This window comes from Coffea eugenioides, chromosome 1 (genome assembly GCF_003713205.1).
Source record: "Coffea eugenioides isolate CCC68of chromosome 1, Ceug_1.0, whole genome shotgun sequence".
NCBI lineage: Eukaryota > Viridiplantae > Streptophyta > Magnoliopsida > Gentianales > Rubiaceae > Coffea > Coffea eugenioides.
This window is the reverse complement of record NC_040035.1, coordinates 12,480,874-12,492,340: the sequence shown is the minus strand read 5'-3', so window position 1 is coordinate 12,492,340 and position 11,467 is coordinate 12,480,874. Positions and strand designations below refer to the sequence as shown.

General features: G+C 38.1%; 1 protein-coding gene across 1 annotated transcript; it reads left to right on the top strand.

Moving 5' to 3' along the window:
- Window positions 1–4,751: 4,751 nt before the first annotated feature.
- LOC113780303 (lysine-specific demethylase JMJ30) lies at window positions 4,752–11,160 on the top strand. Its single transcript, XM_027326117.1, has 6 exons — window positions 4,752–5,314; window positions 6,899–7,108; window positions 8,304–8,438; window positions 8,527–8,670; window positions 10,273–10,365; window positions 10,862–11,160. The coding sequence occupies exons 1-6, from the start codon at window positions 4,805–4,807 to the stop codon at window positions 11,048–11,050; spliced, it is 1,281 nt and encodes a 426-aa protein (XP_027181918.1). The 5' UTR covers window positions 4,752–4,804; the 3' UTR covers window positions 11,051–11,160.
- Window positions 11,161–11,467: the final 307 nt, after the last annotated feature.

Genomic DNA, 11,467 nt, shown 5'->3' with positions numbered 1-11,467 from the left:
AGGAGAGGGCGGTTGATAACCAAGACCCATCGATGAACTTTCAACATTATAGCCCCTTTCTTTCAATATTTTCTGCGTAGGTGTCAATCCATGAGTCTTCTCGCCAGTCACTTCGGGAGGGAGTTTGCCCAATGTATTCTTCTCATTTGGGTTATAACCCGCCTTAGCAAGAAGTCTATAGGTGTTTGGATCAAAACCTTCTTGAGTCCGATTAGTTGGTAGCGAGTAATGTTCCACTGCCGGTTCTTCTTTGGGACGGACAAACCCTTGCAAGCTCACATTCTCAATTTTAACAGGCTCTATCTTGGTGAACGGAACATTTAATGTGTCATTTCTGATAAAAGAAGACTGACCTTGTTCTCTCTTTGATCTTGGAGTATACCGCAAAATGGGTACTTTGGAATCTTGACTTTCTTCCCTTACCGATTCCTTTCTTTTTGCTTCTTTGTGAAGATAAAATTTTGGCGTCGGCAAAGTGAGTTTCGGCTTCCGTGAAAGGTTTGTCATCGACAGTAACTTTCTTAACAATACCGTCTCGACAATATTTGAAACATTGATGCAGAATAGATGGTATAATTTCATTCTCGTGAATCCAAGGCCTTCCCAAGAGCATGTTATAAGAGGTTTTGGCTTCAATGATATGAAATAAAGCACTTGAAGACAGCTCATCAATGAGCAATTCAAGCCTTATGAGGCCAATTGCTCTCTGCCCCCCTTGGTTAAATTCTTGGATCATGAGGCGGCTCTGGAAGAGTTCATCACTTGAGATTCCTAACTCTTTCATAGCACGTACGGACATGATATTGACAGCAGATCCCCCATCAATGAGTATCCGATTTATCTTTTGTTCTCGAACATATGCACTAACAAACAAATGTCGATTGTGGGTCTTGAACTCAACAGTTAAATCGTCATCATAAAAAATGATGGTCGTTGCACAATCCACCGGTGGTTTATCATCGACTTTGAGTTTTTTCTCAAATTCAGTGCCAATTTGTGTGACTTGAGGATTTTCAGTTTTGACGACATTACAAGAAGTGAAATTATCAGTATCGTCACTTAAATACCCCTTGGGTAAAAATTCTCTCAATGTCACGGGCTATCGAACCTCTTGAAGAAGCTGAAAATCTGATGAAATTGGTGTTGTGGCGACTCCCTTTTATTTTTTTGTTGCATTTCGTTGTTTCATTGTCACTTTAGGCCTTGTCGAACAAATGATTTTCGAAAGAATGTACTTCTTTATTTTTGGCTTGCAAGTCCTCTTTCGAGTGACTAAAATTCATCCTTAATTGTCATCTTCAATAATGTCTTCAATTGAGGATTTTTCAAGCTCCTTAGACAAAGTACTACTTGATGTAGATAAAACTTCTATCGGACAACACATGAACCTAAACATTATTGTCGTTTGGTTTGCCAATGCTTTATCTTCCTCGAGAAGGATTTTTCCTTGACGGACCAACTCCATAATTTTGTCTTTAAAGACAAAGCATTTAGTGAGAGGGTGGCCAATCAGGCGATGATAACAGCAATAGTTCGGATCATTGACTTGACCGGTTTCCTCTGGGCGCTTCATTTCGGAAAGTTCAAGGAGTTTCTCCTTGAAAAGGTCATCAAACATCCCTTGTAAATCAGATTCAAGAAATGGGTATTCTTTTTCTTGCATCTCTTTTAACGTGGGTCTTCTCACTGACCTATTTTGAGATGGATCCAACTTCTCAGTGACCTTTCGGCTTACTTTGGTAGCAATTTTCATGGGAGTTGTGTTTATTGTCATGGACTCCTTATTACTAAATTTTGAAGGAGGCTTGCCCCATTTTTTATTTTCTTGCCTTTCATTGCTTTGACGAGGCGGCTGCACTCGCGGAACTTGAATAGGAAGCCCATCAGTTGCATTGGCCGTGATGCTTAACTCCATGTCATGAGCACGAGTAACTAATTCTTCAAATGTGTTTGGGCGTATACCCTGCAGAATATAGCTTAGGCTCCAATGCATTCCTCGAATGTACATTTCTATGGCAGAGGGTTCAGACAGTCTGTCCTTGCAGTTGAGACTCAGACTTCTCCACCTATCAATGTAGTTGACCACAGGTTCATCCTTCCATTGACGAGTGTTAGTCAACTCCAGCATACTGACGGTTCTTCTAGTGCTGTAGAAGCGATTCAAGAACTCTTGTTCCAACTGTTCACAACTGTCGATGGACCCTGGAGTGAGATCAGTGTACCAATCAAATGCGTTGCCCTTCAAGGATCGGACGAACTGTTTGACTAGCAGGTCACCATAGGTTCCAGCGTTATTGCAGGTTTCGACAAAATGGGCCACATGTTGTTTTGGACTATCCTTCCCATCGAACTGTTGAAATTTAGGCGGTTGATATCCAGCAGGCATTACGAGATTGTCGATTCTAGCAGAGTGTAAGACTTGCAGTAGGTAAAACTTGATTTTGAACCACTTTCCTTTTTATCTTTGATCACGCCTTCAACAAGTTCCTTCAGTTGTTCCACGGGGATAGTTCCATCGGCGGTCACATATACTTCCTTCACCTTGTCTTTGCCTTTAGATGAGGAAATTTCACGCTCTTGGTTCGCATGGCTTCCTTCAGAAGCGTGATCTTTCTGAGTGAGCAGTTGAGCAATGAGAGCATCTTAGTCCTTGATGTGTTTCATCATGGTTTCCATCATCTTGGACATGTTCGAAACTTGCTCTTCGAGATTTAAAGTATTTGTCATCATGGCAGGCATTGCAGCAGAAGAAACAGCAGAATCTTCAATAGAAAATCTTGAATGAAGAGTTTCGTGTGAAGAGGCTGATCCAGTGCTTGATGAATCATCGTCATGCTTAGAAAACTTGGATTCGGATCCAAATTCGAGCATGGCAAGAGCCTTCTCAATCGAGGCAGAAACGTCTTGGATTCCCATCGTGGAAGAATAGCTCATTAGTGATGTTGAACCGAAGACGGGAGTTGGCGCCGATGGAGCTTCCATGCTACTTTGGGTGGAGGCTCTCGTCATACTCCTTGTCACGGGATCAATAGCGCGGGTATTGTTGGCAACATGTGCAGCTTCCTGAACAAGCTTAGCATCAATAGCCCTGGAACGTGCAATCACGATTTTGTTGCTCTTGGGTACCATTGGTGATATACGTAGTTGAATATTCGAGAAGAAAAGATGGAAGGCAGAGATGGTCCCACCGGGCGTGCCAAAAATTTGTACGCGATAAAAATTTCAAGTCTGCAAAACGACAATAAAAAGAAATACACGACAAATATGTAATATATAAATTTAGAAAAATATGTGGGTACAATCTCTGGAAGTTTCTCGAACTTATGGAGAGTTTCCTTCGATTCTTCTCCTCGAACACCAATCCAAGGGCTTCGCAGCTTGTTCTCGGATCAACCACCGATTCTTTCAAATCTTGATATGGAAGATTTGAAGAATTTGAGAATATTTGAAGGCTCAAGTTTTGATATGCGGAAGACTTGAGGAGCTTTGAGACCCAGACCTTCGTAGCTTGGAACTTCAATACTTGAGTGTATGAGATGCCTCTTGATATCTCTGTGTCTCCGTATCTGTGTCTGTGTATGTGTCTGTGTCCGTGTCTGTGTGTTTGATTTGGTTGAGAGACCTCTATTTATAGTTGTAGCAAGAGGTAGAGGTTGAAAACCTGTGTACCACTCCACTTGCCTTGCAAGACGTGCAGTCATATTAGAACTGTGCTAGCCAAACATTATCTCTTTATCTTATATTTATTAATAAAGAGATAAGTAATTTCCCGATTGGCCAAACTCGTGGGACATGTGACATGGCGCCGTTTGACTGGCCAAGCTATTGCAGTATATAAGAAGTATACTTGGATTAAATAGTTCCAAATATTATCCCTTTAATAAGAAATAAATATTTGGATATTTATCCAATAGACATGTGATATGATATGATTTGGTTGGTGGAGATATCCCTGCAATTTGAATTGATTTGAAACATCTCAACTTGACACGTGGAAAAATATAATTGGCCATTTAGTAACCAAAATTTCCAAGTGTACATGACATATGGCAACATCCAATTGGATAAAATAAGCCATAAAATAATTTATAGGCCAATGGTAATTTTAGAATTTAATTAAAATTCCATTGTCTACAAGTACCCAAAGCAAAAAAAAAAAGACTCTTCGTCGCTTAGTCACCAAACTAAAATTATGGTTTATTTTCACTGTTTAATACAACTACAAAAACACAATCACAAGGATTTTGGTGCTCCGTTATGTAACTTTTCATACTTAATATCTAATCTAAATTTGAATAATTGGGAATTTGAATTGGGAAGCTTCATTTGGATTAACTGTTTTTGGAGGTATTTTTGAAAAATTTTATTGTAACTGTGTATATGAAAAACTTTTACTATAAATATTTTTAAAAATATTTGATATATTGTATGAATGAAATTTTTTTTGAATTATTATTATTTATATATTATTATAAAATTGTATTTGAAAAAATTTGTTTTTGAAAAAATAACCAATTCAAACGGACACTTGTAGAAGAAGCCTCCCAGCACTCGAGATTTCTCCACGTATTCATGCCTGCCACAAGAGCTTGTATCCACGTCACAACCACTACCGCCTGACCCCACCTCAGATCTTTTTCCGCTTAGATATTTCCAACATGTAAATATATTTCTCTACTCATCATTAGAAGGACCAATCAATCAAAACCCAACCGCTCCCCACAAAAAATATCTCTCAGTCATTTCAACAAACAACTAACAGACACTCCCCAAGAGAACTTTCTAGAACCACCGGCAACCACCAATGTCCGCCACTGACACCACCGGCTCCGCCGCCTGTGGCGTGGAGGCGGAGAAAGATGTCCTCGAAACTCCAGTTCTCGACTCGGAGCGACCGAATTTGCTCCAGCGGATAACGGAGGAGGGTGGCTATGCTTACGTCAGGATGGCGATGTTAGCCTCCGGTGGGGACATGAGGGCGGCGGAGGCGGCGAAGGAGATGGCGTGGGAGCAATTGCACAGCGGGCCGTGGCACTCGGTGGTCCCCGTCTGGAGAGACGCCTATGCAATGGCGTGCCTCCACGTGGCCAAGCTGCATTACGCCGCCGGCGAGTTTAGTCTTGCTCTGAGAGCACTCGATATGGGGCTGATCATGGGTGGTTTGAGCTTGAGAGACGATTTGAATTCTGCTATCAAAACAGCGTCGAAGAGAGCGCGTTTAACAATTGCCACTTCGAAGCTTGGGAGCGAAGATGATGGGAAGGACGATAAGCAGTCGAAACTTTTTGTCAGTGAAGAAGTTGACGTGGCGGAGGTGAGGTTCGTTTTCGTTACTCTAGTATTTTTATTATTAATTTGGTTTTCTTTAATGGAAATAGCGGTATGCTGTGGAGATGTCCAATTGATAAAGCATAGGGTACAATCGTCGTTGATTTGATCGTTAAGGTACCTGTTTTTCTCATAATTGTGCTGTTTAAATACGTGGGCTGTGTTTGGTTATTCGTATGAGTATTGGTAATCTATTATATTTTGTTTCTTATGCTTAATTGTCATTTTCCCGGATTGTTTTTGCATTTTGTATTTATTGTTATTGTTGTATTAACTGACTTGCAAGAATAAGGCATCCATTTATTGGTGGTTACCTTCATGAGTCATGTTCAAATCTAAAGACAAGCAAGTACAGTTTGGGGAAAAAACAATGGCATAGTGGCTAAGGGATCTAAGAATGTCTACGAATGGCATCATGGCTTTACTTGTATTAGATGTTAGATGAGCTTTTGAAGCGTCAACATTCTAAGGAATAACGAGTGCTTAATATGGCTTCTTTTGTTGAGATTGTAACTTGGAAATTTGTAAACGTTTGGTTCATGAATTCTGAGAAGGAATAAATCCAAAGAGAACCATGTGCAAGAAACACTGATTTTTTGCAGGTTTGACACACCTTGTTATTCTTTATCAACTTTGTCATCAACTGGATTGTTGACTGGTACTTTTCTGTAGGCTTTTCCACACATATTGGATTGTTATGACTACAATGATTCTCAAGGACTTTAATGTTCTGGTTGATAGTTAATTCATTCTTGAATTCCAGCTAAACAATTTGATTTGCAAGCATTTCATAAATCAAATTACTGAAACTTCTGAGAAGCCTATAATTGGAAGACTGCCTATTTATACTGAGGATGGCTTGAAGGAAAATTTTAAGAAACTTTAGAGTGATACTGAAATCTGTCAAGTTAATATATTAAACTGGAACCTGCTAGAATGAAGCAGTCTAGTTTTTTGCAATTTCGACATGCAAATGAAACTCATTGTTTTGGGCAATTCTATCCTTTGATGTCTATGCATCTTCTGCATTTAAAACCATGTGCTGGTTTGCAGTCAGCTTGGCCGCACGGTACTCTTTGATCTTGTTGTGTTTGTTGTAACAAAAAATGAAAGCCCTGTTATAGTGATAAAGTGCAAAATGTTGGATGCATAATTTCGGTTTTTGAAACCAAAAGAAGCCAAGGAGGCCTTGATCTAGTGGCTAGGGTTGAGGACCCAGGAATCAGAGGTTGTCGGTTCAAATCCCCATTGTGCCTTCCCACTTGTTAAATCTCATCCCTTGCTTAAAAAAAAAATTATCGTCTTGGAATTACTGATGTGTGTGACTTTTTGGTGATTCTTGCTAGCTTCCAAAGCTATTTTTTGGATTGATTATGTTTGCAATCATAATGGCTAATTGATTGATCTTTTTAATGAAAGACCTTTTGCAGCATTCCAGTCAATGTCTATTTAATGTTTTTTAGAAAGTTGTTTGCTTCCCTTGTGAAATAAGTGGTTAATATGGCTGTACTTGGCTTTTCTTGGATGTGACCAAATTATTCTGTTCCCCTTTGAATTCAAATTTTTGCAGTTGCAGCATCTTTTACCAGTCAAGTCATTGTCCTCTAAGATGGTTGGGAGAAGATCATCTCTGTCCTTGGAGGCATTCCTGCATGACTATTTTCTACCTGGCTTTCCTGTGATAATCAGTGATTGTATGGCTGACTGGCCAGCTAAAAGTAAGTGGAACAACATGAACTACCTAAAAAGGATTGCTGGTTTTCGCACCATTCCGGTTGAGGTATTGTTCTTTCAGTCAGTGGAGTATCTGATGTCTATTCCTTGTTATCATTGCTGCAGTTCACTTTTTTACTTGGTGGTCAGTGTGAGGATTTTATTCTTGGTCCCCTTACACTTCTACTACTGACTTTATGTGGTATATTTGGTGCACAATTAGAGGAAATTATCAGTATATGTCATCTCTTGGAAGTTATTAACCTACTTGAGGTTTTTCCTTGAAGGTAATAAAATAGTAGCCTAAGAGGCTTTGCTGAAGCCAAATGGTGCCAAGTCATTTAAATAAATAAGAAAAAAGAAATGCTAATTTCAAACTCTCTTCCTTTACATGTTGTGTCTGGATTCACTGGGGAAATTTTGTATTTCTCAGATCACTCATCTGTTTGTTATGCATTTATATGTTGTGTCTGGATTCACTGGGGAAATTTTGTATTTCTCAGATCACTCATCTGTTTGTTATGCATTTATTTAATATGTTTCACTCATTCCCTCATAGCAATTCCTGAAATCTGCATCTTTGTTCTTTTAATTTCAATGACTCATATAACTTTTTCACCTTGCATATTCATTTTCGGTGATAGTAGGTGAAAAGTGCCAACCTTTAAACTGATAGAGCAAGAAACAGAGGCTGCAATTGCTTGCGTTGGCCGTGATGACTGTTAAGATGTTATTGCTTCCCTTTCATGTCTAGCAAAATTCGACCGTCAAATTAAATTTTTAGTTAGATTAATGTCTCTAATTTTGCTTTCCTACTTGTTTCTAGGGCTTATGCACAATATTGAAACCAGATAATAAATTTTCAAAGGTGACAAAATAGGTAAATTTTGGTTCATTGCATTATCCAAATTCCAGGTTCTGCTCTTGTTCACTTCTAAATCAGGTGGCATTTACGTTCATTAAATGAGTTGAACTGTTTAGAAACATTAGCAACTCATGCAAGATTGACACAAAGATTTGGGGAATTAAAATATTTAGTGCAGCAGCTTATGCTTTGCCTTTGTTAAAGATTTCATGTAAAGTACTGTTTGGTGAAAAGAAATCCCTACATGTGTGTGCCCAGTACTAATCTGCACATACCAAACACATCTTTTAAAACATTACTAACCAGATTTTTTTACCATCCAGATTTTTTTATTGGATAGGTGCTTTAGAATAAAATCTCTCTTTAATTGCTAAAGCAAGGTTACAACAACTTGCAGGTTGGAAAAAACTATCTATGCCAGGATTGGAAGCAGGAACTTATTACGTTTTCTGAGTTCCTTGACAGGATTCAGTCAGATGACTGTACTTCTGCTGACACAACATATTTAGCTCAACATCCGTTGTTTGATCAGGTAAGCTTCCCCCCCCCCCCCCCTCTTGGAATCTACCTTTTTCAAAATGATTATTTCTCTTACTGGCTGATCGGCATCTGAACGATAGATACAAGAGTTGCGCCACGATATCATTGTTCCTGACTATTGCTTTGCTGGTGGTGGAGAGATGAGGTCTCTTAATGCTTGGTTTGGTCCTGCTGGCACTGTGACACCATTGCATCATGATCCACACCATAATATACTTGCTCAGGTATGGTAGATGTCATAAATTTAACTTATGAAACTGGATTGTATCTTCTCATTGATTCTCAATTGATTCCTATAATTTTCTTTTTCTTTTTCTTCTCAGTCTTATTTTCACATCCTTTCTTTTACGCTATTCTTTCAGTGAATGGATATGAAAGATTGTCATCCTGTTGACTAATTATCTTTGATGATTCAGATTTGGTGAATTCAGTATTGTGCTGGGAACACAATTTCATTTCTTGCTGTGTTACCATTGATGTATATATAGGTTTGTTGATGAAATGAATCAATTATTAACTCTTCTATAATCTCAAGGTGTCTTTATTACTGTCCCAGGGGTAGAAAAAGAAGTCTTACAGAGGGTCCTAATTGACAAAAGAAATCTCCATCCTTTAAATCCCCTAAAAGTTGATTTTATCTTTATTAATGCAGAAAATGACAATGTAGCAATTGTTAAAGTTCTGCATTTAGCTTCATTAGAAGTTGTAGGAATTCCTCATTATGTTGACTTCATGCAGTATAAGTACAAACCACAAATGTACATGCATATCATCTTTATGTCATGTAAGTTCATATTGGCAAACTAGATAAGGCATCACTAAAATTGTGTCCATTCTGCTTACTAAATTTAAACCATTAATGAATGGGCAAGTTTTTGTAGACAGGCCAATCTGTTTTTGAGCTAAAGTTCAATTTTGTTTGGTTCTAGCAAGGATATAAATCATCAATTTGAAATATCTTCATTGAAGCATGATTCATATGTCCAAGTACAGATATTTTTCTGTTCAAAAGTAGAATTTGGAAAAAAAAAAAATCTCTGACAAGTAATGATGCAAATCAATTGCCCATTTCCCCATTGATTTGCTGAATGCATCCAGTTATTTTATGGGATTTTATACATAAGATGCGCAAAGAAGGGAACTTCATCTGCTACATGGCGGATTAGAAAAAGTGATTGCTTTTTCTTAGTAGTTTTATGAAATGTACAAATGCAGACCACGAGCAAACTTTTACTAAACTATAGTTCTTAAATTCTGATGGCAAAGGTTTTCTTTTTTCTTCCTTTTGATGAGGGTTGGGTAGTTCAGATTGGCAGCATAATTCATTTGTTCCTGACTAGATAACACTAAAAAGATTCGCACGCATTATGAGGTTCTAATTGGGCGTGGTTATTATTTGTTTTTAGAAGTCTTTTAATTGCATTGAAGGGTTTTCTGTTTCTGAGATTATATAAATGTTCGGCTCAGGATGGTGTGTTTTTGTTGTCATTGTGTGGTTGTGTGCTGCATGTGAATATCTACCAAAACGGAAATGAGAGGTGTGGCACTCTTTTTGGGAGCTTGAAGGATAATTAGTCTAACCAATGTGAAAAAAATCTATTGATTTTCCCATGTTATGGTAAGGATAATCATTTCTTTTACATGAACTGTTTTGCTTTTTACCAGATTATGTCCGCATGCTGTTGGCCCTTAAAACAATGTTTGGGCATAGTTTGACTGGTTTCAGGATTTCAATGAAGTGATTTTTGCCTTTTGTCTCGCTTATATTTGCTATTCCACTTTGTGTCTGATTATTATGGACAACTTTCTGCCTCTTATATATGCAGGTTGTTGGCAAAAAATATGTCAGGCTTTACTCTGCTTCTCTGTCAGAAGAGCTATACCCGCATGCTGAATCCATGCTCCGGAACTCCAGCCAGGTAGCTATCTGATCTTCCTATAAAAGATATCATGGTGACCTTTCAAATAGTAGAAGAAAACTTTGTGTTTATATATTCACTTGCTTGAGTTGTATCAGATGGTTTGATGTTTTCTAACTCAAAGAAAAGATAACCCCTTATGGACTACAATTGATTTGAAAAAGACGTAAATGCAAGACGTGTGGTAAAGCTGTTGAGCTTTCGATCTGCACATGGAACTAACATTGGTTAATGGGATAGTTGGATCAGTCACCTATTAAACTTTGAATAATATTCCTTTTTCCTACAATTATACTTTCTTTTGTTCATTAGTCTAGTGTTCAAATTTTGGGCTATGATTGATGCACATTTCTTCTGCCTCTCTGATCCTTTTCTCGAGATGATTTCTTTTCATGGCTTCATGTTCCACGGTACATGGTGCTTTCACTGATGGCCTTTGGTGCGTAAAAGGTCTCGTGTATCCCCATCCTGACTTTTTCTATACTTTTCTTTGAAGGTTGATCTGGATAATGTTGATGAGAAAGAATTCCCGAAGGTTGTCAATCTGGAATTTTTGGACTGCATATTAAATGAAGGTGAAATGCTTTACATCCCTCCCAGGTGGTGGCATTACGTCAGGTCGCTTACTACCAGCTTTTCGGTTAGCTTTTGGTGGAGTGACATTGCAAACTCATCAGCTTCTTGACTAGAACACATTATTCTTCTTTTTATCTTTCATATAACTTTTTCTTGTATACCGAACAAAAATACTACTACACAGGAAATCTATGAACAAAGGATGCTGTTATTGCTTCATTGTATATCATGCGCTACTATTACAATTTTAGACTCATTTTTTTGGCTTATAAACATTGGCTCATCATTATGTAAAGGAACATATTTCTACCAAGTAATCTAGTGCCAGTATATGATACTGTTGTTCATGGACTGATCTCACTGTCTTTCTGGTTAGGTGATGGCAGTTGTACCTAATATGTTCGCAAAATTAATACTGACAACTTCCGTCAGAATGGTTGTCACCATAATCACATTAGAATTAGTCATTCAAATGACGTCTAACAAAATTTAGAAGTGAAAAATAAAATACCGCAAGGATGCTTCT